Genomic DNA, 23,138 nt, shown 5'->3' on the forward strand with positions numbered 1-23,138 from the left:
CTGTGCTCTTCCCCAGCCTCCCCCGTCTCCGCCACGCCCAGGGATGCGTTTGTGGGTGCAGCTCCTGCCCCACGTCCCCAAGGGATGGCCGATGTAGCCGGGAGCAAGATGCCGGCCCTGGAAAGGAGTCTCCAGGCAGTTTGGGGTTTTAATAGAAAAAAAGAGACATTCACAGTGAAATTTAAAAAAAAAAGCCCGCCCTGTGGCGCTGCTCGGGGGAGGGACACGGGAGCTCTTTTGCTGCTGTGCTGCGGTCCTGGGCAGGGAGAGGTGACCTCCGTGGCCAGGGCCACCCCTTCTTGGGGACAGAGCCCCACCGCCCTGCATGCGTGTCCCCAGGGACGCCTGCGGTGCGGCCCAGGCATCCTCACAGCGACGTCCCCAGGGTGCCGATGCCAACATCATCGTAGTCTCTGCCCCCCGGGGGCTGTGCCGGGGGGTCCCGTGTGGCTCCTGGGGGACCTGGGGGGACGGAGCTCCCACCTTAGGGGACAGCAAAGGCTGGTGCCTTAGGGGGGGGCTGCTTTGTGTCCCTCCTGCCAGGCCCCGGCTGGGGTCTTGCCGCAGCCCCCATGGATTCACTGCCTGCTCCCTGCTCCCTGCCCGCCACCGCAGCCGAGCCCCCCGGAGGTGGCTCTCCAGGGGACAGGGCGGCTGTGGCCCCTCTTACCTGTGGGTGGGACACAGTCCCAGCTCGTCTGTGCCATCCCCTCGGGAGCGTCCCCTGCGCCGGGCGCGGGGGACTCTTCCGGCACGGCCACGGCATCGTCGTAGCCATCCGGGGGGCCGTGCTGGGCAAGGGAGTCTGGGACAGGCACGGGGGTGGACGGGAGTGAACCGGAGGCGGTGGCAGGGGCTCCGACTGTGCCACCCCCCTCCAGCCGCGCCACCGGGGACGTCCTGGTGGCACTGGGGCTGCAGGCTCTCAGCCAGAGCTGCAGCAGGGATTAATCCGCAGGGAAAGGGGATGCTTTGCTGGCGCGCTGATGAGAGCAGCGGCTGAGCTGGGCTCGCCCGGGCGAGGGGGGGCCGTGTCCCCTCGGCTCCCCAGCCCGGTGCCTGGCCGTGTCCCCTCGGCTCCCCAGCCCGGTGCCTGGCCGTGTCCCCTCTCCCCGGGGCTCCCCGCCAGGTTCCTGCCCCCGTGCCCCTACCTGGGGCTTCCCTGGGGTCACTCTCCTCCATGCTGTCCCCGGTGTAATCCGGCAGCTTCGTCCCCGACCTCTCAGACAGGGAGCCTGGCAGGGGGAGGACGGGGTGTCGGGGGCGGCCGGAGCCGGCACCGCGGGCAGCACGGCCCCTCGCCACAGAGCGGGGCTGCGGTGGGACCGGGGGACGAGCTGGTGCCGCATCGCCAGCACCCAGTGCTGCGGCGGGGCCGCGGGGCAGAGCCCCCCGCTCTGGGGAGAGCTGCAGGGCACGGGGGGGCTGCACCGACCCGAGGGACTGGGCACCTCCTGGTACTCCGGCGTCAGGGCGTAGTCCAGCTCCTCGTAGACGGCATCGGAGACGGCGTCCGCGGCTCTGCCGGGGCCTGAAACGATGGGCAGTGCTCGCCTGGGGCCGTGGGGACGGTGGGTGGCACCGGGGTCACCCGCTGCCCACCCTCCGAGCCGCCCCGCGGCGGGGGAGCCCCAGGACCCCCCAAACCGGCTCTGCCCCGGCACCCACCCGCCGGGACCCACCTCGGCGCCGCGCCCAGGCACGGCACGCTTGCGCGGCCAGGACACCCAGGGCCAGGCACAGCAGCGTCCCCAAGACCGCGCACAGGACCGTGGGCACCGGCAGGGTCCCTGCCGCCGCCGCGGCCGCCGCCGCCGCCGGGGTGCTGCCGCTGGGGACACCTGCGGGGACATCGTCAGGTGGCGTGAGGACGGGGACCGTGGCCGGCCCGGCCCAGCGCGGCGCGGGGGGCTGCGGGCACGGGCAGAGCTACCTGTGCACGCGGCGCCCTCCGGGCAGCGGCTCCCTGGGGACGGGGTGGGCGTCCCGCTGGTGCCATCGCCGTCCTCGTCACAAGAGACGCGGGCGTCCCTGCCGAGGCTGCAGGCCTGCAGGCTCCAGGGTGCCGAGGGGCAGTGCCAGAGCGAGCGGGCCCCCTCCTTGCAGCCCACCCAGGCCAGCCAGGCGGGGGCCGGGTCCCGGGCGGGGGCAGCCCCCAGCCTCCCGCCGGCCCCACAGCCCAGCTGCCGGCAGACGGCGGCGGCCGTGGCGGGGCTGGTGCCGTTGGCGCACACGCGGCCCCAGGTGCCGTTGTAGAGCACCTCCAGGTGCCCCTCGCAGCGGCTGCTGCCGCCCACGAGCCGCAGGGAGAGCTGCTCTGCAAGGGGGTGCGGGAGGGGGTCACGGCACGGCCGGGCCGCCGGGCACCCCCACCCAGGGAGAGGGGGACGGTCCCCGAGCCGGGGGCGCACGGCACCGACCTGAGCAGACGGCTCCTGCCCCGCCACCGCGCCGGCAGCCGTGCCGCGCCGAGGCCGGACAGTCCCAGAGAGACTCCTCGGTCCCGGCGCAGCCACCGGCATCCGGCCACGGCGGCCACGTGCCGGGACCGAAGCGAGCCGAGCCGGGTGCCGCCAGCGCTGTTCCACAGCCCAGCTGGCGGCAGACGACGGCGGCATCCTGGAGGTCCCAGGTTTCCTGGCAGACGCTGCCCCAGGTGCCGTTGACGTAGACCTCCACCCGCCCGGCGCAGCGCCCGGGGCCGCCCACCAGCCTCACCCGCCGGCTGCCTGCGGGGCACGGAGGGGACCGGGCTGGGGCGGCCGCTCGGGGTGCCGGCCCCCCCGGCCCTTGGCAGGGCACTCACCCGAGCAGACGACGGCCACCTCCTCGGGGCTGCCGGTCGGTGCGGTGGCCGTCCCCGAGACGTTGCACGTGGCCAGGCTCTCCTCGGTGCCGGCGCACCGCGGCCCTGTAGCGCCCGAGCCCGGCACGGCATAGACCTTCTCCGGCACGCCACAGCCCAGCTGCCGGCACACCACGCTGGCATCCCGGGCACCCCGCAGCCCCACCAGCACGCGGGCCCAGGCCCCGGGGCTCGAGGCGACCTCCAGCCGCCCGTCGCACCGGCTCTCCCCCTCCACCAGCCGCAGGGGCTCGGCGATGCCTGCAAAATCCCCGGCAGCGCCGTGGGGCTGTGGCACCAGCGCTGGGGGGGCCCTGAGGGGGCGGCGGGGCCCTGCTTCAGCCCTCCCCTCGCCCCGACGTGCCCCTGCGTCCTCCGCTCGCGATTTCTGAGGTGTCCCAAAAAGCCCTGCAAGGGTTTTCCCGGCGGGTGCCATACAGACCTGAGCAGTTGACGGCGGCAGCGTGGCCGGGGGGGCAGGCGGGCTTCCCCAGCACCACCGCGGCACACTCGCCCGGGTGCCGCTCGCTCCCGCCGCAGCCAAAGGTGTCCTGCCGCAGCGGCCCGTCCCCCCCGCCGAAGGAGCCTCCGGGCGGCACGGCGGCAGCGGGGCCGCAGCCGAGGTGGTGGCAAAGGACGTGGGCGTCGGGCAGGTCCCAGCCGGTGGCGCAGAGGGACCCCCACGTCCCCTCTGCTTCCACCTCCACCCGCCCGGCGCAGCCCGAGCTGTTGTCCGCCAGCCGGAAACCCGTGTAGGCTGCGGCAGAAATGGCGTTGCAGGGGGACGACCGTGCAGGGAGCCCTCGACCCCCCCCGGCATCCCCAGCGCTTACAGGAGCAGATGATGCTGGCGTGGCCGGTGCAGCCCTCGTTACGGGGCGGCCGCCGGGCACAGGCGGCAAGGAGGGGCTCGGTGCCGGTGCACTCGAACCCCTCCTCCCAGAGCTGCCGTGTTCCTGCCCCAAACGGGCTGCTGCCGGGGACGGCCAGCACTGTGCCGCAGCCCAGCTCCCGGCAGACCACCTGGGCGGCCTTGATGTCCACGTGGTCCTCGCAGACGCTGGTCCAGGCTTTGCCCCGCCGCACCTCCAGCCGCCCCGCGCAGGCACCGTCGCCGCCGACCAGCCGGGCAAACCCTGCCGGGAGAGGCACGAGGGTCAACGGTGAGGGACGTGCTGGGACCGGCACATCCCTCCCTCACCCGGCTCCTACCTTGGCAGATGACGGCGGTGTCGTAGTCATGAGGGCCAGCGTAGGGTCCCCAGCCGCGGACCTCGCAGTCCCAGAGGGCGGCCTCGTCCCCGCGGCAGTCGATCACAGCCAGGCTGATGGGACCGTCCCCTTTGTCGAAGGGGGCCATGGCAGCGGAGACATCGGCAACCGAGCCGCAGCCCAGCTGCTGGCACACCACCTCGCCGTCTTCCATGTCCCAGTTGTCATCCGCCACCGAGCCCCAGAGGCCCCGCAGCTTCGCCTCCACCCTCCCGGCGCAGGGACCCCAGCCAGCCACCAGCCTCAGCTCCACCGCCTCTGCACCGGGGCACCAGCACGGCTTCAGCCCCGCGGGGGGATGCCCCGGCACGTGGCGGGCGTCCCGGCACGGCCGTCCTCCCCACCTCACCTGCGCAGGTCACCCCCACATCCCGCTCGTGGTTGCAGAAGTGCCTTCCCCAGCCGAAGTGGGGACAGTCATGCAGCACCGCCTCGTTGCCCCGGCAGAAGAAGGGCTGGAGCCAGATCCGGCCGGTGCCCTGCCCAAACGGGGCATAGGGGGACGCCCTGGCCACCGGGCCGCAGCCCAGCTGCCGGCACACCACGATGCCCCAACGGGCTTCCCAGTCGAAGTCGTAGCTGCAGACGGAGCCCCACTCGCCTTCGTACTTCACCTCCACCCTCCCGGCGCAGCGCCCGCCGCCGTCCACCAGCCGCAGTTCCCCGGTGCCTGCGGCGAGGAGGGTGCTGAGCCCAGCCCGGGGCCGGGAGGGGTCCCTGCCCCACGGCTGCCCCCCGCCCCGGCGCTCACCCCCGCAGAGCTGCACACACAGGAGCAGCCCCAGCGCCCTGATGGGCACCATCCTGCCGTCCCGGCCCCCCCGGCGCGGGGCGGGTGATATATAGGCAGTGCCGCAGCCGGGAGCCAATGGAGGCGGCAGCACCTTTTGAGCCGTTATCAGGCGGGTTATCTCCCGGCTGGCGGGGCCCCGGCCTCCAATAACCTGCTCCGTGACCAAATATGAGGCTCGGCTCCGCTTCTGGCGTCACACACCTCACCACGGTGGGTTGGTGCCCGGATGTCCCCGAGGGGAGCCAGCCCCCCCGCAGGGCACCTGCCGCCGGCATGAGACGCGTGGGCCCTTCCCACCCGTGTCCCCCCGTGGGGCTGACCCTGCTGCCGGAGCCCGGCAAGAGCCCAGTCCCAACGGCGACAGGGTTCGCCCCAAAATCTACCAAAGCCTCCACGGGGCCGCCCTCAGCACCGGCACGGGGCAAAGCCCAAAGACCCCAGCACGCCGGCACCCGTCCTTGGGGTGCTCCCCTCCCCAGGGGTGCCCGCGGACCCCTGCAGGGGGGCACGGAGGCGAAAGCCACCCCCAGGCTCACCGCGGTGTTTGCAGGTGGCACATCCCCGGCGCCTCGTGGAGGCCGGCAGCACATGGCGGCGCTGCCCGCGCTGCCTGCAGGTGTGCCCCCGTGCTCGCCTCGCAGCGCGGGCAGGAAGGAGGTGGTTTCCCCCCGGGCGAGGACCCGGCGTCGCCGTCGACCGCACGCGGCTCCCCGGCCACCTGCAGCGCTACTGATAACGCCGTGCTTTTGCGCACCGGCATCTGCCCGCGGTGATGCCACCAACGGGGGCACGGAGCCGACACGGTGCCGGGGCGGTGGGACCCACCTGGCTACGCTGGGACCGAGCACCAGCAAAAGCCGACGGGCGCAGGGGGTGGAAGGGAGAAGGAGCTCCCCCGAGGACGAGGGCAGGGCTGAGCCGCCCACGGCCGCGGGACCTGGTGGGCTCCGTCACCGCCGAGCGGTGCCGGCAGCCGCGGCCTCGCCGGGGCGGTGGGACGCGGAGCGGGGCGAGGAGGGGGCGACGCGGCGGGCGGGTTCGCATCGAAAGGCTGCAGCTGCGCAGCCCCGGGCAAAGCCACCAAAACGCGTGGTAACGGCCCCAAACCGTGACGGCGGCGGAAGGGCCCAGCCGCCCGCTGCCGGTGGCCGGCGCGGCGGCAGCCAGGAAACGCAGGTGGCCGAGGGGCCGCGCGCGGCAGCGGCCGCCGGCGGCATCGTGACCGCGCGGGGGGGATCCGCGGGGACGCAGCCGCAGGCGGCGTGGGCAGCACCGCCACGTGCCGCCGGCCTCCGTGAGGGACCGGGGACCCGCCACCTGCAAACGTCCCCGAATCGCCCCGGGACGGCTCGTGGGGCCGGCCCCAACGTCGGCGTCACCCGGGATGTCGGAGCGATTCCGACATCCCGACGCGGCCGACATCCCGGACGCGGCCGAGCGTCACGGGAGCCGGTTATCGCGGAAGCCCTCCCTTGTCTCCTCAAGGGGGGGTCGGGCCATGGCGGGAACCGGGGCCGGGGCCGGGGCTTGGCCCCGCCCCCCGCCCGGCGCCACCGCCCCCCGCCCGGCGCCACCGCCCCCCGCGGCGCGCACTCCCTGCCGGTAGGGGGCGCCGCCGCGCGGCCTCGTCGCTCCGGAAAGAGCCGAGCGGCGGCGGAGGCGGCCGAGGCGGGGCGCGGCGCGGGGACGATGGCGCAGGAGGTCGAGCAGCTGCGGGCGGACGGCGTGCACAAGGAGGTGCTGCGGGAGGGCACCGGGCCGCTGCCCGACTTCCGCGACGGCACCAAGGTCAGAGCCGCACCACCGCCTCCGGGGCGGGGGGGCGTGGGGGGGGGAAGTGGGGAACGGGCCAGGCGCGCATGCGCGCCCCCCCCCCGCGTCTCCATGGTGACGCCGCGGCCTACTCTGTCCCCTCAGGCCACCTTCCACTACCGGACGCTGCGGTGCGGGGACGAGGAGACGCCGCTGGACGACAGCCGGGCGCGGGGGAAGCCCATGGAGCTGATCGCCGGCAAGAAGTTCAAGCTGCCGGTGTGGGAGGCGGCGCTCCGCACCATGCGGCCGGGGGAGCGCGCCCGCTTCCGCTGCGACGCCAAGGTGGGGCGGGGCCGGCCGGCGGGGGCGGGGCGGCGGGCGGTGGGCGGGGCGGGGCCGCGGTGGGGCGGGCTCTGCTCCTCGGGGGGGCGTGGTCGGCGGCCAGGGGGCGGGGCGCGCGGCCGCCTCGTTGGGCCCCGGCCCCGGGGGCGTCCCGGTTCCCGGCCCCCGCCCCCCCGGCCTCCCCCGGTGCGGCCCCGGGCCAGCGCCGCCTCCCGCCGCCCCACAGCACGTGGTGCTCTACCCGCTGGTGTCCAAGAGCCTGCGCAACATCGCGGCGGGGAAGGACCCGCTGGAGGGGCAGCGGCACTGCTGCAGCATCGCCCAGCTGCACGAGCACTACTCCCTGGGCTACCCCGACCTCGACGAGCTGCAGAAGAACCCCCAGCCCCTCATCTTCGACATCGAAGTGCTCAAGGTGAGGCGCCCGCTCGCGCCGGCCGAGGGGAGCTCGGGGGCGGCCTCCAGCACCCCTGCCCCGGGCGGAGGGCGCGGGCGGGAGGGCGCCGGGGCTCTGCCCTCACCCCGGGGTGCCGGCAGGTGGAGGCACCCGGCTCCTACCGGCAGGACCCGTGGGCCATGACGGACGAGGAGAAGCTGCAGGCCGTACCCCTGATCCACAAGGAGGGCAACGAGCTGTACCGGCAGGGCAAGGTGCGGGAGGCAGCTGCCAAATACTACGACGCCATCGCCTGTCTCAAGAACCTGCAGATGAAGGTGGGGCTCCCCGGCCCCTCTCTGGGGTGCACACGGGCCTCCCCGCATCCCTCCTGGAGCGCGGGGCTTGGGAGCTTCCCCTCACTCCCCCCCGCCGGCTCTGTCTCGTCCTGCAGGAGCAGCCCGGCTCTCCGGACTGGATCGAGCTCGACCAGAAGATCACACCCCTGCTGCTAAATTACTGCCAATGCAAGCTGCAGTGCGAGGAGTACTACGAGGTGCTGGATCACTGCTCTTCCATTCTCAACAAGTACGAGGGTAAGGAGCCACGGGCCGGCCCGGCCGGCTGCGGGGCGTGCCGATGGGGCGAGCGGGTACCGGGGAGGCCCCTGCCCCGTGCTCCGCCAGCCCAGCAGCTCTCTCCCCGCAGACAACGTCAAGGCCTACTTCAAGCGGGGGAAGGCCCACGCGGCGGTATGGAACGTGGCGGAGGCGCAGGCTGACTTTGCCAAAGTGCTAGCCCTCGACCCCTCGCTGCGCCCCGTCGTCTCCAAGGAGCTGCGGAGCCTGGAAGCCCGCCTGCGGGAGAAGGATGCCGAGGACAAGATCCGCTTCAAGGGCATCTTCTCACAGTAGAGCCCACGGCTGCAGCGGAGAGCCCGATGCTCTCTGAACAGGTTCTTTTAGATATTCCACATGTGGAATGTTCATTGATGTTTATTAATGTTTAATACAAGTTTTACTTATTTGAAGTGGCCCGGGAGCTCGCCACGGCCCGGTGACACGGCAGTGCACTTAAGTCGCAGTATTAAGCAGTGTATCGCAATCGCAGCGCACGGTTGAAGCGCAACCTTAAGCGTGAAGCTCCTTGCCGGGCTGTAGACTACGCTCATCGTCACGCCGGGAAAGGACACGTGGGGGTGACACGAGCTCAAGGCCGCTGCTCTCTGCCAAGTTCTTTTATTCGTTGTTTGATGTTTTTATACTTTACGTTGGGCTGAGCCACCGCCCCCTGGGGCACTTCACTGCCGCGGGGGCTCCGGTGCCAAGCCTCAGCCCCGTCTCTTACGCCTTCATGCCTGTACTCCGCGCCACGTCCTGCATCGTCACTTCTCAGCGCTGCTGCTATCGTCCCAAGACCGTGTTTCCTCTATACTACGTCATCATGTCAGCGTCGTAAATATTTTATATAGAATAACTGCTTGTTACCGCTATCTATATAAAACTCCGGTTGTGCTATGCCAAGATAAACAAACAAGAGTAAAACTAGTCACAGGCACCTGGTCACTTACTTAGAAAAATTGCTGTTACAGGTAAATGAGGTACAACAGAAGTTGCAGGCAGGCCAGGAACAGGTCAGGGGGAGGGAGCCTGGCAAGCCCTGGCCCTGAGGCCTTAAAAACTTGCTGCAAAACTGAGCCCGTACTTGCTGTAGGAAGCATGCCGTGTCATGGATGTGTTATAGCTGCTAAATGACTGTTCTAAGGCGTAGAGCCAAGAAGACTCTCCAGCGGGCTCCGTCCTGGGCTCACGGTGTAGAAGCAGCTCAAAGCTGAGCCCACACCGCTGCAGCACCCCAAACCCCACGGCTCTCACCCCGGGCTCAGCCCAAAGGTGACGACAGGGCGGCCGAGCCGCCCTGGCCCTGCTCTGCTCGCTGAAGCCAGCGGCTTTCCTCCTCCTGCCCCTACGGTCCCTCCATCCCTGCCCTAACACCGCGGCTGCGCTCTTGTGCAAACGGTTTAACCGCTCACGCGACGTACGGCTTGACGTCGGCATCGACGCGTACCCGAGAGCGGCAGTGCCGCCCAGAGCCGCCCCAGGCTCTCTTTTTCCCCGCCATGACGTGTCCTAAATTGCTCAAGACCCAACCGCTGCGCCCCAAGACCACCTCCCTGCGTGACACCGTGTCCCTGGGTCCGAGGCTCCCCGGGGCCAGGGCTTTGCTGGGGGAGGGAAGCCCCAGTGCCCTCTGCCACAGCCGGCGCGTACAGAGCGTACACGCGGGCGCCGGCGCCTCGTCTTTACATCGCTTTATTTCACACCGCAACGAAACGAAGAGAACGGAGGAACCGCTTTGGAATCCCGGCCCTTCCCCTGCCCCGCGGCTGGCGACACCGAACGGAAATAAAATAGGCGGGGAGCAGGGAGGTGCCGCTTGCCCTGGGGCATAGCCACGGCCCCCCGCAACACTGCCCAGGGAGGGATGACCCCGGGGGGCAGCACACCAGCTCCCCGGGGAGCGAACCCCCGAGGACGCTGCCCAGCAGCAGCTCCGCAGCCCCCAAGGACCAGGGGGACGGGGCAGCAGGATGGAGGCAGAGCTGGGGGGCAGCAGGGGGGACCTGGGATGGCTCAGCCCCGAGGGGATCGCTCTGGCCCTCGGGGGGGGGGGGGGGCTCGGAGTGCCGTCTCCCAGGGCCCCTCGCTCTCAGGGGACCCAGCGCCCTCGTCTCCTTCCTACCGGCTCGGGGCCCATCGCAGACTCTGGCCCCAGGTGCTCCTGGCTGGGAAACGAAGGCTGCGGCGGAGGGGGGGACGGTGGCCGCGCCACCCTCACTCCTCACCCTCCAGCTTGAGGCTGACGCTGCGGGGCTTGGCCCGGGGCAGCCCGGGGGGTGCCGGCGGGGGCCCCCCGTCCCGCTCCGCCTGGCTGGAGCCCCGCGACCGCAGGAGCTGGCTCTGCTTGCGTAGGAAGTCAACGGGCGCCGGGCAGCCGTAGGTGCCTTTGCCCAGCATGGGCCGCGGGGGTCCCTTGGGGGAGTGGGCCAGCGCCGCTGCCTCCAGCTGGGCCAGGTGGGCTACGTAGCCCTCGGACAGGAACTGTGGGACACACGGACGGCCTGAGCCGGTGGCCCCGGCCGTCACGCACTCCTGCCACCCTGGTGGGGTCAGCGATTGTCCCCTGCAGCCCCAGCCCGTCCCCAGCCGTACCTGGCACTGGTTGTGGAACTTCTTGACGGCCCGGCCCACGATGTAGATGTGCGTCGGCGCGAGCCCCAGCGAGCTGTAGACGGAGACGTCCTTGGTGGAGCCGTAGCCGGCGACGATGGTGATCTCCGCCTGCCCACAGACAGGAGCGTTACCAGGGCAGGGAGCGACCCTTCCCACGGGGACAGCCACCCCCAGGGGACTGGGACACCCTCGTTTTACGAGGGATCGTTGCAGTGCCCACGGGCTGGGAGCTGCCCCTCTGTGCCCGGGGCAGGGGGTCGGCGCCAGCTCTGCCCTCGCAGCGTGGTCCAGCTCCGAGCATCTCCGCCCGCAGCTCCACTGACCCCCGGGACGGAGGGGCACGGGCTGCGGCACAGCCCACGCCACCCCTCCACCACCACCGGTCCCACGTCCCCACCCCGCCGGCGTCCCCGTCCCCACCTCGGTGCGCAGGCTCTGGAGGAAGGCGGCTTTCTGGCGCAGGGGGTCGTGGGTGAGCCCATCGCAGAAGGAGACGGCGCCGTGGGGGAAGTTGTGCTGGGAGAGCCAGGCCACCACGCGGTGCTTCTGCATGTCGGGACGCCCCGTCACGTAGATGATCATGTAGCCCGAGTCCTGCCAGTGCCTAGGAGGGGACACGTGTTGGTGCCAGGAGCCTGTGCGGGGACAGTCCTGCTGGCAGGAAGCCACCGAGCATCTCCCAACACGTCACACGTGGGTGCTGCCTCCAAAACCTTCCTCCCCACAGGGATTTTAGCAAGGCTGAACGCACAGCAGAGCTGCGGGGTATCACAACAGGCTTCGGGACCAAAACCGGGAGCGGACTGCTTTCCTACGAGATGGCACCAGCGCAGAAACGCTGTGAAAACTCTCTGGCCGAGGGGGCGGCGGGAAATTCCCCCAGCTCGTCCCTGGGAAGGCAGCCTGCTCCGATGGCCCCGCTACCCCAACTGGGTTGTCACCGCAGCGTGAAAGGAGGGGGAGATTGTCCCTCCTACGAGAAGGGCACCTACCGTACGACGTCGACAGCCCCCGCCCGCACTTTGGGGTCACTGCCCATGATGGAGACGCTGGCGGTGAAGGAGCCATCGATGCTGAACACGACCGACTCGGTGCCCCGGGCTACCACCGTCAGGTACGCCTCGGCGTAGCTGTGGTCCCCCCTGGGACGGGAGAGCGGGGAGGCTCGGGGGAGGCTCTGCCACCGAGGCGGCAGGCGTGGCTCTGCCGAAAGGGCCGGAGGAGGAACCGAAACGGCACCGCGCGCCCGCGTCTCACCTGACCACCATGCGCACGGGGTAGATGCCAATGGCCAGAGCCTTGTCCGGAGGGATGGTGAAGGTCAGGCGCCCGCTGCCGCTCGTCACCTCGGTGCCGTAGTACAGCCACTTCCCTGAGAGCGGCTGCGTCATGATGTAGATGTCCACCTGGGAGAGGGAAAAGGGCTGAGCAGGGACTGAACCTCCAGATCCGGCCACGTCCCCAACCTACAAGTCCTTATGACCCTCTCCCCCCATCCCACAAGGTCCCATGGGCTCCTCTTCACCACATCCCTTCCCCTGCCGTGGGCGACACCAGCCCGGTGCCCCCTCCTGGCCATCCCCACCCTGTTTGATGGGGTCCTGGTGGCACCCGCGAGCCCAGCGGTACCTTCTCCCCGGTCAGCGTCACCACGTCTAGGGGTCCGTACATGAAGCGCCCGCTGAGGACCTGCGCTTTGCCCTCGCAGACAATCACGTCGCTGGCCCGGTGGTTGGCCGTCACGTTCTGCAGGGACGCAGGGGGCTCAGCGGCCTGCGCCAGTGGCACCCGAAGGAGCGCCCGAGGGGGCCCACGGGCCACACCGGGCTGCGGGACCGTCCCGGCACCCCCCGGCAGATGGGAGCAAACCCTCCCGGCTGCGTCGCCCCTCGGCCAGGGGTCTGCCCCGGCACCCGGCATGGCCGGAGCTCGGCGCTGCCCCGGCAAAGGGTCGGGCTGCTGCTGGCCACAGGGCACGTACCCGGATCTTCACTTGGGTGCGCTTGCGCTGCCACTTCTCCCGGGGGATAGCGGGGCTGTAGATAGAGCTCTCCTCGCTCTCAGCTGGCTGCGGCTCCTCCTTCTCCATCACCTACCGAGCGGCACGGCCCCAGCTCAGCCTCCGCTGGCCCCGGAGAGCTGCAGCAGCGCCCGCCCCACCGCGCCCGCCGTTACCTGGCGCAGGATGAAGGCCACCACATCGGAGGACTCCCAGTAGCTGGCGTGGAAGAGGTGGGGCAGGGTGATGGTGGGGAAGGCGGTCAGGGCGTCGGGGCAGTACAGCGAGTAGTCGATGCGCTTCGGACCCCACCAGCGCTCCAGGACTGCGGGGAGAGCTGGAATGAATCCGTCCTCGGACCTTATCCCACGTCGGGCGTCCCAAGGTGCCGGCTTGGGATCGGGACTTACTTTTGACGACTTCGCTGGTGCTGGCGGGAGTGGGGGGCTCCCCCGGCTCGCTGCCCCTCCAGAAGCCCCCGAAGCTGCCGGTGGGGGTAGGGGGGGTGGCATCCACCTCGGGCAGGAACAGGGCAGAGTGCATCTGGAGGGCCTCCGCTGCGGAGAGAGACGAGTGAGGACACCCAGAGCCCCCTGGGGACACCGAGCCCCCTGGGACCCCCCCCCTCCAGCAGATCCCCAAAGGGATGGGCAGGACTCACTCATCGCTTTCCCCCCACCCCAGCCGGGCTCCTGCAGTGCCGCGGGTGCTCTGGGCACCCCGGCACGACGCCGGAGCCCATAACGCACCCCGGGGTGCCCGGGACCAGCCCGGTGTGGGGGCTGCTCACCCAGCAGGGAGGAGGTGCCGTCGCCCAGGGGGTACTTCTGGTAGCGGGGCACGCTGAGCGGCGGGACGGCGTGGAAGGCCTTGGCCAGGAGAGGCTCCAGGCGAGAGGCGCAGGGGTCGGCGGCGTGGAAGAGGTTGTAGATCTGCTCGCAGGCGGGACGCAGCTGGGCCACTGGGGCAGAGAGCGGGGATGGGGGCCGCCCAGCCTGCGCGGCAAGGAGCCCGGCGGGGAACGGGGCACGAGGGCTGGCGGGCACGGGGCAGTGCAGCCGGGAGCTCAACGCCCAGGGGGGAGAAAGCAGGACCCGGCAAGAGGAAAGGCTGGGGAGGCAAACCCAGGACACCGGTGACAGCCGGGGGACAGGCCGGGGCTGGCACAGAGCAGGGAGGGGGACGCTCGGGCACGCACCAACGCCGACACCCGCGCAGCCAGGGGCGGGCGTTCAAGGGGCTCAAACCCAAGCAGGGCTCTTTGGGGAAGTCCTGGGGGGCTCAGGCTTGCAGGGGGAGCACAATTCGGGGATGAGGGTCGGAGCCCCGCGGGGAGGGTCGGGGGCTGGCACCACGGCTGGCGGGGGTCCTCACCATCCAGAGCGGGCATGACGGTCTTGCGCAGCGCGAGCACCAGCCCCAGCGGGGAGCCAAAGAGGAAGAAGCTGGATACCTTAAAGTCGAGGCGGGTGCCGGCACCCTCCGCCCCGTCCGTTGCCGCGGTGCCGCTCCGCGGTGCCTCTGCCTCCAGCGGGGCCTCGCTGGCCTGCGGGCTGGGACAGCGGGGCCAGTGGGCACGGGGAGGGACGGTGCCGTCCCGCTCCCACCAGCCCGGGGGCAAAGCTGTTCCTGGCTTGACCCCGTTAGCCCAGAGGAGCTGCTGGAAACAGGGGAGCTACAGCAAGACACCCCCGGGGCAGGCAGCCCCCACGCAACGCTCCGTCCCAGGCCGGCGCAGGCGGGAAAGTCACCCTTTCCGTAAAGCACAAAATTAGTCGGGACGTCACCAGCGTCCCCGCAGAGACGGGCCACGGCGCTGCCGACCCGTCCCCCTCGCTCTCACCTGCACGAGGAGCTGTGATGGTGGCTGTCCCCCTGCTCCCGGCAGGGCGGCTGCGTCCCCAGCTCGGGGCTGGCCTGGCCGGACCCCGCCGCTCCGTCCGCCCCGTCGGCCAGCGGGTCCCTGCCGCCGCACAGCTCAGGGGAGATGGGCTCCATGCTCTGGGGGGGACGAGCAGCGAGCACCCGGGCCCCTGCTTAGCCACTCCCCAGGGGCACGAACACCCTTCCCACCCTCCCCGACCCCAGCCGGGTGCCGGCACTCACCAGGCTGCCACGGCGGCTGCTGCTCCGGCTGCCCCCCGAGCCCGCTCGGCTCTGGCAGAGCGCGTCGAAGCCCAGGATGCCGCCCACGCAGTCCCCCAGCAGCACCACCTGCGGAGGCACGCAGCCGTGCCGAGGGTGACGAAGGACAGAGCCCCCCAGCCCTCCGCGCAGGGGCAAAGCGGTTCCCGGCGGAGCCAAGCCCCGGCCGGGGCCCGGAGCAAAGCTTCCCCCAAATCCCCTCTCACCTGCCCGCAGAAGCCGGCCCCCTCCCCGGAGTGCAGGAAGGCACTGTATGCCTGGTTGGCACGGGCAATGACGGCACCCATGGCGTGCTGGTAGCTCCCCGAGGAGGTGGCCAGCAGCGGGAGGGCTGCCAGCGGGATGTGGTCCTGGCTGCTGGACAGGCTGTCCCTGTCGTGGCTGTAGGGGCTGAGCCTGAGGGGGACACGGAGGGGAGGGTGAAGGGGGCCGCCCCGACGTCCCCATCCCACCGCGCAACGTCTGCTCGCCCCGGGAGCTATCCCCATCCCATCCCATCGCTCGTCCTGGATGCCACACCGGGAGAAGGAAAGTCCCCTCTCCGAGGCCACCACCTCCCCGCTCCCCTCCCACAGCTCTGGGGTGGTTTTCCAGGGGGGACGGCCCCCTCCTCTCCCCGCAGCAGGGTCCACGGCCCCAGCACGCAGCTCTGCCAGCCATACTTAGAGACGAGGGCGTAGGCAGCGGCGCAGATGGGCGGGCAGGGCACCAGGCGCAGTGCCACGTGTCCCAGCGCCTCGGGGAAGTGGACGCGGGTGACAGCATCAAAGGTGGCCGCCAGCGTCTGCACGTCCGCCTGCTTGGAGCCCGGCTCGCCCGCTCCCTGGTCCAGGATGTTGCCACTGTGGAGGATGAGGAAAAGGGCGTGGATCCGGCACGCCTGCGCCGCGCTCTCCGCCGAGCCGCCCTGCGGGAAGGGGAGCACCGCTGTTGGCACCCGCGCCGGGGGACACGGCCCGAGGGAGGGAGCGAGCGAGGCACGCACCTCAGGGAAGCCGGACACCCCCAATCCTTCGCCATCCACCTTGGCGGCGCTGGCCGCGTCCCCTGCGAGCACACGGCCCCGGTGAGCCCGGCCGCGGCGTCCGGGCAGGGGTCGGTCCCCTCCCAGGACACCCACGCTGGGGTTCGGGGCCAGGACCCCCCCCCACCGCTCACCCAGCACCTCGTCCAGCTCCGCCGGCCGCTCCAGCGTGTCCAAGAAGTCATTGGAGCTCCACTTGGTCATCTCCTTCGCAAAGACCTCATCGCTGTCGGACAGGTCCTCTGCGGTGGCAGGGAGGGGGCCGTGGGTGGCGAGCCCACGAGGGCCCCCCCGCCGGGTGCATCTGGGTGCCTGGTCCCTGCCACCGAAACGCTGAGCCACGGGGCTGCCCCGCCATACCGTGAGCATCGAAAAACTCCTCTTCGGAACTGTTCTCGGAGTCACGGGCGATGTTCTGCATCCGCCACTCGGACAGGCTCTGAGGAGACACCCCCCCTGGCACCGGTGCGGGGTCAGCACCCAGAGCCCCCCCCACAGCGAGACTCCTGCCCCACAGCTCCCCCCTGTTCCTGCACCCAGACCCCCCCCGGGAGACCCAGGGCCACCCCCGGGCCACCCAGAGCCCCCCTGGGAGACCCAGGGCCACCCCCGGGCCACCCAGAGCCCCCCCCGGGAGACCCAGGACCACCCCGGAGCCCCCCCAGGAGACCCAGGCCAGGGAAGAGAGGGTCCCCTGACGCATCTCCTATGGAGAACAGCAGCAGCCGGGGGGTTGGGGGTTCCCATCCCACCCAGGCAGGACCCGGTCTCTCACCTCCATGCTGGGAAGAGTAGGAGGACCGGGAAGAGGTGGACCACTGCTTGGCAAAGGTATCGTCAGGGGAGGCATCGGCCACCCCCTGCACCTCGGCCCCCTCCTGCCCGCTGGCACCACCCGGCTCCGGCCGCCCCTCGGGGCTGGGCCCAGCGGCGGGGGGCTCCTCGGCCTCGCCGCACTTGGCCATCTTCTGTGCCAGCATCCGTGCCGTCTCCTCCTCCAGCTGCCGGATGTCCTCCATCGTCAGGTCCGTCCACTCGTCCTGCCAGCACCAAGCCTGGCGATGGGCGCGCAGCATCACCTTCCGCAAACCTGCGACGGCGAGCGGGGGGAGCGAGCCCGGCATGGCCCCGGGGCTCCCCAAACCTGCCCCCCAACCCCAGCGGTGCCAAGGCGCCAGCGTGGTTGAGGGCTCGCCGCTGCCGCCCCGCACTCACCCACGTCGTGGATGAACTGCTCGATTTTCGACTGCATCCCCCAGTAGCGGAACTCCACCTTGCAGAGCTTGTAGGCGCACATCAGGGGCCCGCCGGCGGCCACCTCCAGCCAGTCGTCGCCCAGCGGACCCCGGCCCGTCTTGGCCGAGTGGTAGAGCTTGGGGTCCTCCTCGGGCTTGTATTCCCCAGGGGAGATGGGGTCACGCACGATATCGATGGTGTCTGCGGAAGAGAGCGACGCTCGTCACCCCGCGGCGCTTGGCGAGGGGACGCGGGCGGGTGGGAGCCCCCCTCGGGCAGAAAAGCGGGGAAAAAGGCACAAAAAGCAGAGGGGGCACCCGTCAAATTATTCCCACAAGCCTTGCACCCAACACGAGCGCTCTCTATCCCGCGGCTATAGCATCAAAGGCACCCTTGGGTGCACTCGAACGCGTCCTGTCCCTGCGTGGGGGCCCGATCCGGCACCCCACGGAGCGGCACGGCTGCCAGGGGCCGCGGGGGGGGTGGTGGGGGGGGCTCGGAGGCGGCGAGGCGTGCGAAGAGCTGGGGCTGACACACATACGCGCATTAGCCAGGAGATTTGGCAGCTGGGAGAGCGGCCCCGGCGACCCTGGGGGACGCGGGGGCTGGTGCCGAGGACAGCCGGATGGAGCAGCTCGGCGCAGTGGCGTGCCCCGCCAGCTGCCCCCCACCCCAGACCCGAGGGTCCCCCGATAACGGGGCACGGAGCGCAGCCCAGGAAGAGCCCCGGTCGAGCCACGATGCAACGGCCCCCTCTCCCCAAACGGGGGTAACCTCCCCAAAATTGGAGGGGGGCTGACAGATGGCACGCAGGAAAACACGATCCAACAGACCTCGGGGGACCGTTCGGGCCCAACCCTGCACAAAGTCTCCTGCGGTTTGGGTGCTCCAGCCCCGTCTCCAGGCCAGCTGCCTCCAGCCTGGTCTCAGGGGGGTCCCAGGGCACCCCACTGGCCCCCAGGACCTTCCCGCAGAGCTGTCCCCAGTCAGTCCCCCCCAGGCTCTGCCAGACTTTGCGTTTATTTACCCCCGTTGATGCCCCCTGGCCTCTTCCTCCAGCTCAGGCCATAAAAAAAAAAAAAAAAAAAAAAAAAGGGCAAAAAAAAGGACTTTTACGACTCAGAAAGCAAGGGACAGTTGCGGGGCAGGCGCTCCGAAGCAGGGCTTTTGCTGTGGCGGGTAGCTGAAAGGCAAAGCACCGCAACCCTTCCAAACCTCCCCAGCCGGCAAAACACGCCACGGGGTGGGAAAGCGGGCTGCGGTGTCCGAACTGCGTGGCAAGAGAGGCCAGGAGGAGACCCCGGGGCCACCACGGCGAGGGTCACATCTCCCTGCCCGAAGCACAGCCCGGTGTCCCCCCGGTTATCCCTGTGCAAAGGGAAAAGCACCTCGGCAGCCACGCCACGGAAAGTAGAGGTGTCCCGAGCCCACAAAACCACCGCTGCGCAGCCCTGGGCTGATGCACGGCACGCAGCCCGGCCGCAGCGGCGAGGAGAAAACAAGCCCTTAAATCACTGCCCGACGGGCTGGCCGAGCGGCTCGGGTGGCGGCACGCCACGGTCGGCAGCGAGGAGCCGGGACGGGACCTGCCAGCCCCGAGCAAGCTCCTGGCAGCGTCGCTCGTGCGACAACCGGCGGGTCCGTTCGCTTTTACCGCTGCGAGAAAATTGGCCAGGAGGCAGTTACCCCTGCGGTTCGCCCCGACAGCCCGGATCGCAGCGTTTGCTCCGCTGCCTTTTGAAACGTGAGATGGGGTTTAAATCTGTCGGTGCTACAGGACAGCGGGGTGAGAGCGAGAGCTGGCAAAGAAAATCCCAGCGGGGTCCACGTCGGGGACGGTCCCACCTCAGCCCCGCTCCCCATGGGAGGCGGCGGTCGCCCGAGACGCAGCGAGCCCCGTGGAAAGCCCACGGGACGGGCAGCGGGGTGGGGGGGAAATCAGGCAGGGCAGCAGGCAGCGGCACAAGGCCATGCCCTGCCTGCTGTCCGCTCGGCCCCGCTCGCTGCCCGGCGGTGGCAGGGGCAGAATTTGTCCCCCCTGGCCCAAGCCACCGACATACCAGCCGGACATCCCCGGTGCCGCAAGAACCAATGAGAGAAATAGGTCAGATGAATCATTTCCTCCGAGTGCCTATTTTAGGCCTCCATTTTAAGAGGCAGCGCGTCACGCTCTGCACTCCAGCGCCTAAAACGACCAGATCGACACCGCTGGGAAAGGGAGGCTGCAGCGGCCGGGGACAAACCTGCCGGCAAGGGAGGAAACCCACCCCGGGCTCCCAGCTCTGCCCACCGGTCCCCCCGGCAAGCAGCGGAGGGGCCTGGACCTGGCGAGCGATCTGGAGCAAAGCCCTGGGGAGCAGGGGAAGCAGGGCAGGGGGTAGGAAAATGGGGACGTGTTTTTCCAGCTCCCCCCCCCCCCCCCCCCCCCCCCAGCTGATCCAAAACGCCCCGCAGGAGCCTGGCGCGGGTTCCCACGTACGCCCAGAGAGGGGCTGGGAAGGCAAAGCCGTGCCAGACAGGGGCTGGCGTGGGACAGGGGCTGGGACGTGGAAGGAGAGGGGAGCAGGCTGGCACCGGGAAGAGGAGGGCTGCAAACAAATATACGGGCAAGGGAAGAAGGCAAAGGACGAAATTGCCCCCCAAAACATCTTTAACGCGGACCCTAGTTTAGCAGCGCTGCCAAGGGAGCGGGCAGGGAGCTCGGGGCAGGGAGCTCGGGGCACAGGCGCCTTCCCCTGCCCGGGTCCCCCCGCAGCTGCCCCCAAAACGCAAGGGCCAGCAGGGAGAGCAAAGCCGAGCGCGTTGCAGACGCCGAGCCCCCGCAGCTGGCAGGGAAGCCGAGCCCCTCGGGCACCACGGCACACCCGCGCACCCAGCCCGGACCCCGGCAGGCATGGGGTCCCGCCCGGCGCCCCGAGCCAGTCTCGCGGCGGCCGTACGCACCCAAAATCCTCTGCCTCTTCTCAGCCGCGCTCAGGTTGAAGACGTTGGTCTGCTGGCCCGCGTCCGGCCGGTAGTACGTCTCGATCTCGATGGAGAACTTCTCCACGAAGGGGCAGGTGTACCTGGGGGGTGCACGGGGACGGGGCTGAGCCCGGTGGCACGGCCGGCCCCGCAGCCCACCCCGCGGGCCCGCCGGGTCCCACCTGGTGCGGGTGTAGGGATAGGCGTTCCAGGATTCCTCCTCCACCTGCAGCGCGGCTTTGGGGAGCAGCGCCCGAAACCAGCTGGGGATGTGGGAGCCCACGTGGTAGATCTTGTGGGTGTACTGGCCGCTGCCGCCGGGGCCGTCGCTGTAGGGCCGGTTGGCCAGGATCTCCACGCCGCTGCCCTCGCCGCTCGACTCCTCCCGGCTCTTCTTCTGCGAGGAGAGCCGCTGGGTGAGCTCGGCCCCCCGGCACCCCCTAACTCTGAGACCCACCCGCCCCGAAGGCCTGGCACCTCACGGGCCCCCGGGGTTCCTCCTGCACCCCCCCAGCCCCCCACCCACTCCCAGGACCCCCCGCTTGGCTCGGCGGCCCCACACCCACCCGAACCTCACCGACACCCCTGCACCCTGCCAATCCCTTGGCGTCGGCCTCGGGCCCCCTGCACCCCCCAGCCGCTCATGCTCAGCCCCCCAGCCCCCTGCACCCCCCAGCCCCACTGTGCTCAGCCCCCCTGCACCCCCCAGCCCCCCGTACTCAGTCCCACAGCCCCCTGCACCCCGCATGCTCAGCCCCACAGCTCCCTGCACCCCACAGCCCCACTGTGCTCAGCCCCACAGCCCCCCTGCACCCCCCAGTCCCCCATACTCAGTCCCACAGCCCCCTGCACGCTCCAGTTCCCCAAGCTCAGCCCCACAGCGCCCTGCACCCCACAGCCCCACAGCTCCCTGCATGCCCCAGGCTCCATGCTCAGCCCCACAGCCCCTCATGCTCAGCCTCACAGCCCCCTGCACTCCCCAGGCTCAGCCCCACAGCCCTCTACACCCCACAGCTCCCTGCACCCCACAGCTCCCTGCACCCCCCCAGGCTCCATGCTCAGCCCCACAGCTCCCTGCACTCCCCAGGCTCAGCCCCCCATACTCAGCCCCACAGCCCCCTGCAGCCCCCAGCCCCACCTGGATCATGTACAGCTGGGCCACCTGGTACTCCTCCAGGCTCATGGGCAGCAGGATGTGGTACTCCTTGATGAGCATGGCGGCGGGGGGCAGCGCCTGCGGGGGCGGCCGTCGGCCCGGCCCGGCCCGGCCCGGCTCGGCTCGGCTCGGCCCGGTTCGGCTCAGTTCGGCCCGGCCCGGCGCCCGCTGCGACGCTCCCGGGCCCGCCCCGCTCCCATGGCAACGCGCCCCCCGCCCGCTCGGCCCCGCCCGCCCGCCTTCGGCTCCGCTCGGCTCCGCTCGGCTCCCTTCGGCTCCGCTCGGCTCCCTTCGGCGCCGCTCGCCCCCGGCCCGCCGCGCCCCGGCCCCGCCGAACCTGCGCTGCGCCGAACCGGCCCCTCGGCTCGTGACATCACAGCCCGTTCCCACGGAGACGGCCGTGACGTAGGGACGGGGGGGTTTGGCCGTGACGTCAGAGACGGGAAGGCGGCGAGCGCCGCTGCACGGGCATTCCGCGTCTGCCGGCACCGGCCCCCCCCCCCAGCCCCAGCCCCGGGACCGAGCCTGCGGGCAGGGAGGCCGCCACCGCCGGGCTCGGCAAAACCGGGGATTTTATTTAAAAAACAAAACCACAGCCCTTTTTTAAGTGTTGTAAGAGGAGTTTGCTCATTCTCACACTTCTCAGCCTGGGACCCCCTCCCACACCCAGCGCGGCTCCAAGCCCTTCCCCACCCCGGTCCTTCCCCGGTGCCCCCATCACCGGCCACAGCTCCCGGGGCACTGACACCCCCCCCCGCCCCCGTTACCGCCGGCACCCCCCCCCCCCCCCCCGCTGCGGGGCCACGGCCCGAGGCAAGAGTCCCAACCATGTCCTTTATTTATATAAAAACACGCATTTATAAAGAGAGCAGAGAGCGCGGGGGGCGCGGGCAGCACGGCAGCCCCCCCGCCACCAGCGGGGCAGGGACACCGGGGGGTCCCGGGGCGGGGGGGTCCCGGGTGACAGCAGCCGTTACGTGCGGGCGTTTCGCTCTGTCTCTGCCAGGCACTCCCTGACCAGCGCCCGGGCGTGGATGATGCCTGCGGGGAGAAGCAGAGGGACACCCCACATCAGCCTTCCCCACGGGGCCGGGGACCCCCGGGCACGCAGGACCGGAGCCCAGCCGGTGCGCGTCCCGTGCGTGCGGGCCCCCCCCCAGCCCCTACCCCGCTTCAGCCGCTCCATGGCACTCTTGCTGCCGGCGTAGGTGGGCCGGATCTCCTTCCCCATCTCCTCGATGACGGAGAGCAGGTCGGTGTAGGTGCTCTGCGAGCCCTGCGCCCCGGGGGGCTTCATCGCCTGCGGGGAACGGCAACACGGAGGGGCTGAGGGCCGCCCCCGCCGCCCCCGGCCCCGGCCCCGCCGCCGCCCCGCGCCTCACCTGCACGTAGCCCATGGACGGCGGCCCGAAGTCATTGAAGAGGGGCCGGAAAGGGGCTGCGGCGCCGGGGACGGAGCCGGAGGGCGACGGGACGCTCGTGGCTGCGGGAAACGGACGGTTACCGGCTGCTCCCCCCCCCCCGCCCCTTCCCCGGTACCCCCCTTCCCCCGCGGTTACCGGGGGGTGCGCTCACCGGCGGGCGGTGCCCCGGGCCCCGGCGGGGCGGGGCTGGCGCTGGCGGCTCCGGGGGTAGCGGGGGCGGGAGCGATGGGCTTGTAGGACATCCCCGACGGCCGCCCGCCGCTCCCGGATGCCTGGAGCGCGGCGGGGGTCGGTGGGCGGCCCCCGCGCTCGCCCCGCCGGTTGTGCCGCCGCTGCCCGCCGCTCCTCAGCTCAGCTCCGCTCCGCTCCGCAGACCCGACCCGGGGAGAACGGAGCGCGGCGGCTCCGGCCCGGTACCGCTGCGCAGGGCCCGCCGCGGCCTGGCCTGACCCGGCCTCCCCCCGCCGGCACCGCCGCTCGCCCTGATGACGCCTGCGCGCGACGCCGCGTCAACGTCATCACGCCGCCGCGCGCCTTCCCCACCCCCACCCCCCCCGCGGTCACCGTGGAGACA

General features: G+C 71.0%; 4 protein-coding genes across 13 annotated transcripts; 1 reads left to right on the forward strand and 3 right to left on the reverse strand.

Moving 5' to 3' along the window:
* Positions 1-126: 126 nt before the first annotated feature.
* Positions 127-4,920, reverse strand: LOC142409985 (scavenger receptor cysteine-rich type 1 protein M130-like). The gene is made up of 12 exons (XM_075501819.1): positions 4,467-4,920; positions 4,058-4,375; positions 3,679-3,981; positions 3,288-3,602; positions 2,807-3,106; positions 2,421-2,729; positions 1,930-2,317; positions 1,683-1,822; positions 1,436-1,531; positions 1,152-1,235; positions 671-805; positions 127-483 (listed from the first exon to the last, which is right to left on the reverse strand). The coding sequence occupies exons 1-12, from the start codon at positions 4,918-4,920 to the stop codon at positions 368-370; spliced, it is 2,958 nt and encodes a 985-aa protein (XP_075357934.1). The 3' UTR covers positions 127-367.
* Positions 4,921-6,518: 1,598 nt separating this feature from the next.
* On the forward strand, positions 6,519-8,931 carry AIP (AHR interacting HSP90 co-chaperone). 2 transcript variants are annotated; one of them, XM_075501871.1, is made up of 6 exons: positions 6,519-6,698; positions 6,828-7,007; positions 7,234-7,422; positions 7,545-7,721; positions 7,838-7,971; positions 8,092-8,931. In XM_075501871.1, the coding sequence occupies exons 1-6, from the start codon at positions 6,600-6,602 to the stop codon at positions 8,162-8,164; spliced, it is 852 nt and encodes a 283-aa protein (XP_075357986.1). In that variant the 5' UTR covers positions 6,519-6,599; the 3' UTR covers positions 8,165-8,931. The 2 variants fall into 2 exon arrangements, with proteins under 2 accessions (XP_075357986.1, XP_075357985.1); XM_075501870.1 differs by having other exon boundaries at positions 6,520-6,698; positions 7,838-7,979.
* A 748-nt stretch (positions 8,932-9,679) lies between these two features.
* On the reverse strand, positions 9,680-21,494 carry PITPNM1 (phosphatidylinositol transfer protein membrane associated 1). Of its 8 annotated transcripts, XM_075501805.1 has the most exons (23): positions 21,123-21,494; positions 20,167-20,381; positions 19,964-20,085; positions 17,000-17,221; positions 16,560-16,874; positions 16,145-16,240; positions 15,919-16,026; positions 15,746-15,807; positions 15,423-15,667; positions 14,967-15,156; positions 14,722-14,829; positions 14,459-14,616; positions 13,990-14,168; positions 13,406-13,576; positions 13,026-13,172; positions 12,792-12,940; positions 12,598-12,708; positions 12,246-12,362; positions 11,874-12,022; positions 11,609-11,758; positions 11,037-11,220; positions 10,596-10,724; positions 9,680-10,484 (listed from the first exon to the last, which is right to left on the reverse strand). In XM_075501805.1, the coding sequence occupies exons 1-23, from the start codon at positions 21,198-21,200 to the stop codon at positions 10,218-10,220; spliced, it is 3,672 nt and encodes a 1,223-aa protein (XP_075357920.1). In that variant the 5' UTR covers positions 21,201-21,494; the 3' UTR covers positions 9,680-10,217. The 8 variants fall into 8 exon arrangements, 4 of the variants coding, with proteins under 4 accessions (XP_075357920.1, XP_075357919.1, XP_075357921.1 ...); XM_075501804.1 differs by lacking the exon at positions 14,722-14,829 and having other exon boundaries at positions 21,123-21,345; XM_075501806.1 differs by lacking the exons at positions 19,964-20,085; positions 20,167-20,381; positions 21,123-21,494 and having other exon boundaries at positions 16,560-16,839; positions 17,000-17,117.
* A 466-nt stretch (positions 21,495-21,960) lies between these two features.
* Positions 21,961-23,073, reverse strand: CDK2AP2 (cyclin dependent kinase 2 associated protein 2). Of its 2 annotated transcripts, none has more exons than XM_075501899.1 (4): positions 22,716-23,073; positions 22,523-22,623; positions 22,308-22,440; positions 21,961-22,181 (listed from the first exon to the last, which is right to left on the reverse strand). In XM_075501899.1, the coding sequence occupies exons 1-4, from the start codon at positions 22,804-22,806 to the stop codon at positions 22,114-22,116; spliced, it is 393 nt and encodes a 130-aa protein (XP_075358014.1). In that variant the 5' UTR covers positions 22,807-23,073; the 3' UTR covers positions 21,961-22,113. The 2 variants fall into 2 exon arrangements, with proteins under 2 accessions (XP_075358014.1, XP_075358016.1); XM_075501901.1 differs by having other exon boundaries at positions 22,700-23,072.
* Positions 23,074-23,138: the final 65 nt, after the last annotated feature.

This window comes from Mycteria americana, chromosome 5, assembly GCF_035582795.1.
Source record: "Mycteria americana isolate JAX WOST 10 ecotype Jacksonville Zoo and Gardens chromosome 5, USCA_MyAme_1.0, whole genome shotgun sequence".
NCBI lineage: Eukaryota > Metazoa > Chordata > Aves > Ciconiiformes > Ciconiidae > Mycteria > Mycteria americana.

Bases quoted from the DNA above. Each gene is read 5' to 3' on its own strand.
- CDK2AP2 (XM_075501899.1), bottom strand. From the start codon at position 22,806: ATGTCCTACAAGCCCATCGCTCCCGCCCCCGCTACCCCCGGAGCCGCC. The intron at 22,624-22,715 runs GTGAGCGCACCC...CGTTTCCCGCAG, and splicing joins GCCCGGGGCACCGCCCGCCG to CCACGAGCGTCCCGTCGCCC. The intron at 22,182-22,307 runs GTAGGGGCTGGG...TTCTCCCCGCAG, and splicing joins CATGGAGCGGCTGAAGCGGG to GCATCATCCACGCCCGGGCG.
- AIP (XM_075501870.1), top strand. From the start codon at position 6,600: ATGGCGCAGGAGGTCGAGCAGCTGCGGGCGGACGGCGTGCACAAGGAG. The intron at 7,423-7,544 runs GTGAGGCGCCCG...GGGTGCCGGCAG, and splicing joins TCGACATCGAAGTGCTCAAG to GTGGAGGCACCCGGCTCCTA. The intron at 7,980-8,091 runs GTAAGGAGCCAC...CTCTCCCCGCAG, and splicing joins CATTCTCAACAAGTACGAGG to ACAACGTCAAGGCCTACTTC.
- PITPNM1 (XM_075501805.1), bottom strand. From the start codon at position 21,200: ATGCTCATCAAGGAGTACCACATCCTGCTGCCCATGAGCCTGGAGGAG. The intron at 15,808-15,918 runs GTGAGCGGTGGG...GTGTGCTCGCAG, and splicing joins GGAGCTGGACGAGGTGCTGG to GGGACGCGGCCAGCGCCGCC. The intron at 13,173-13,405 runs GTGAGCAGCCCC...CTCTCTCCGCAG, and splicing joins CGGCACCTCCTCCCTGCTGG to CGGAGGCCCTCCAGATGCAC.
- LOC142409985 (XM_075501819.1), bottom strand. From the start codon at position 4,920: ATGGTGCCCATCAGGGCGCTGGGGCTGCTCCTGTGTGTGCAGCTCTGC. The intron at 1,532-1,682 runs GTGGGTCCCGGC...CCATCGTTTCAG, and splicing joins TGCCTGGGCGCGGCGCCGAG to GCCCCGGCAGAGCCGCGGAC. The intron at 1,236-1,435 runs GTCGGTGCAGCC...TCCCCCTGCCAG, and splicing joins GGAGGTGCCCAGTCCCTCGG to GCTCCCTGTCTGAGAGGTCG.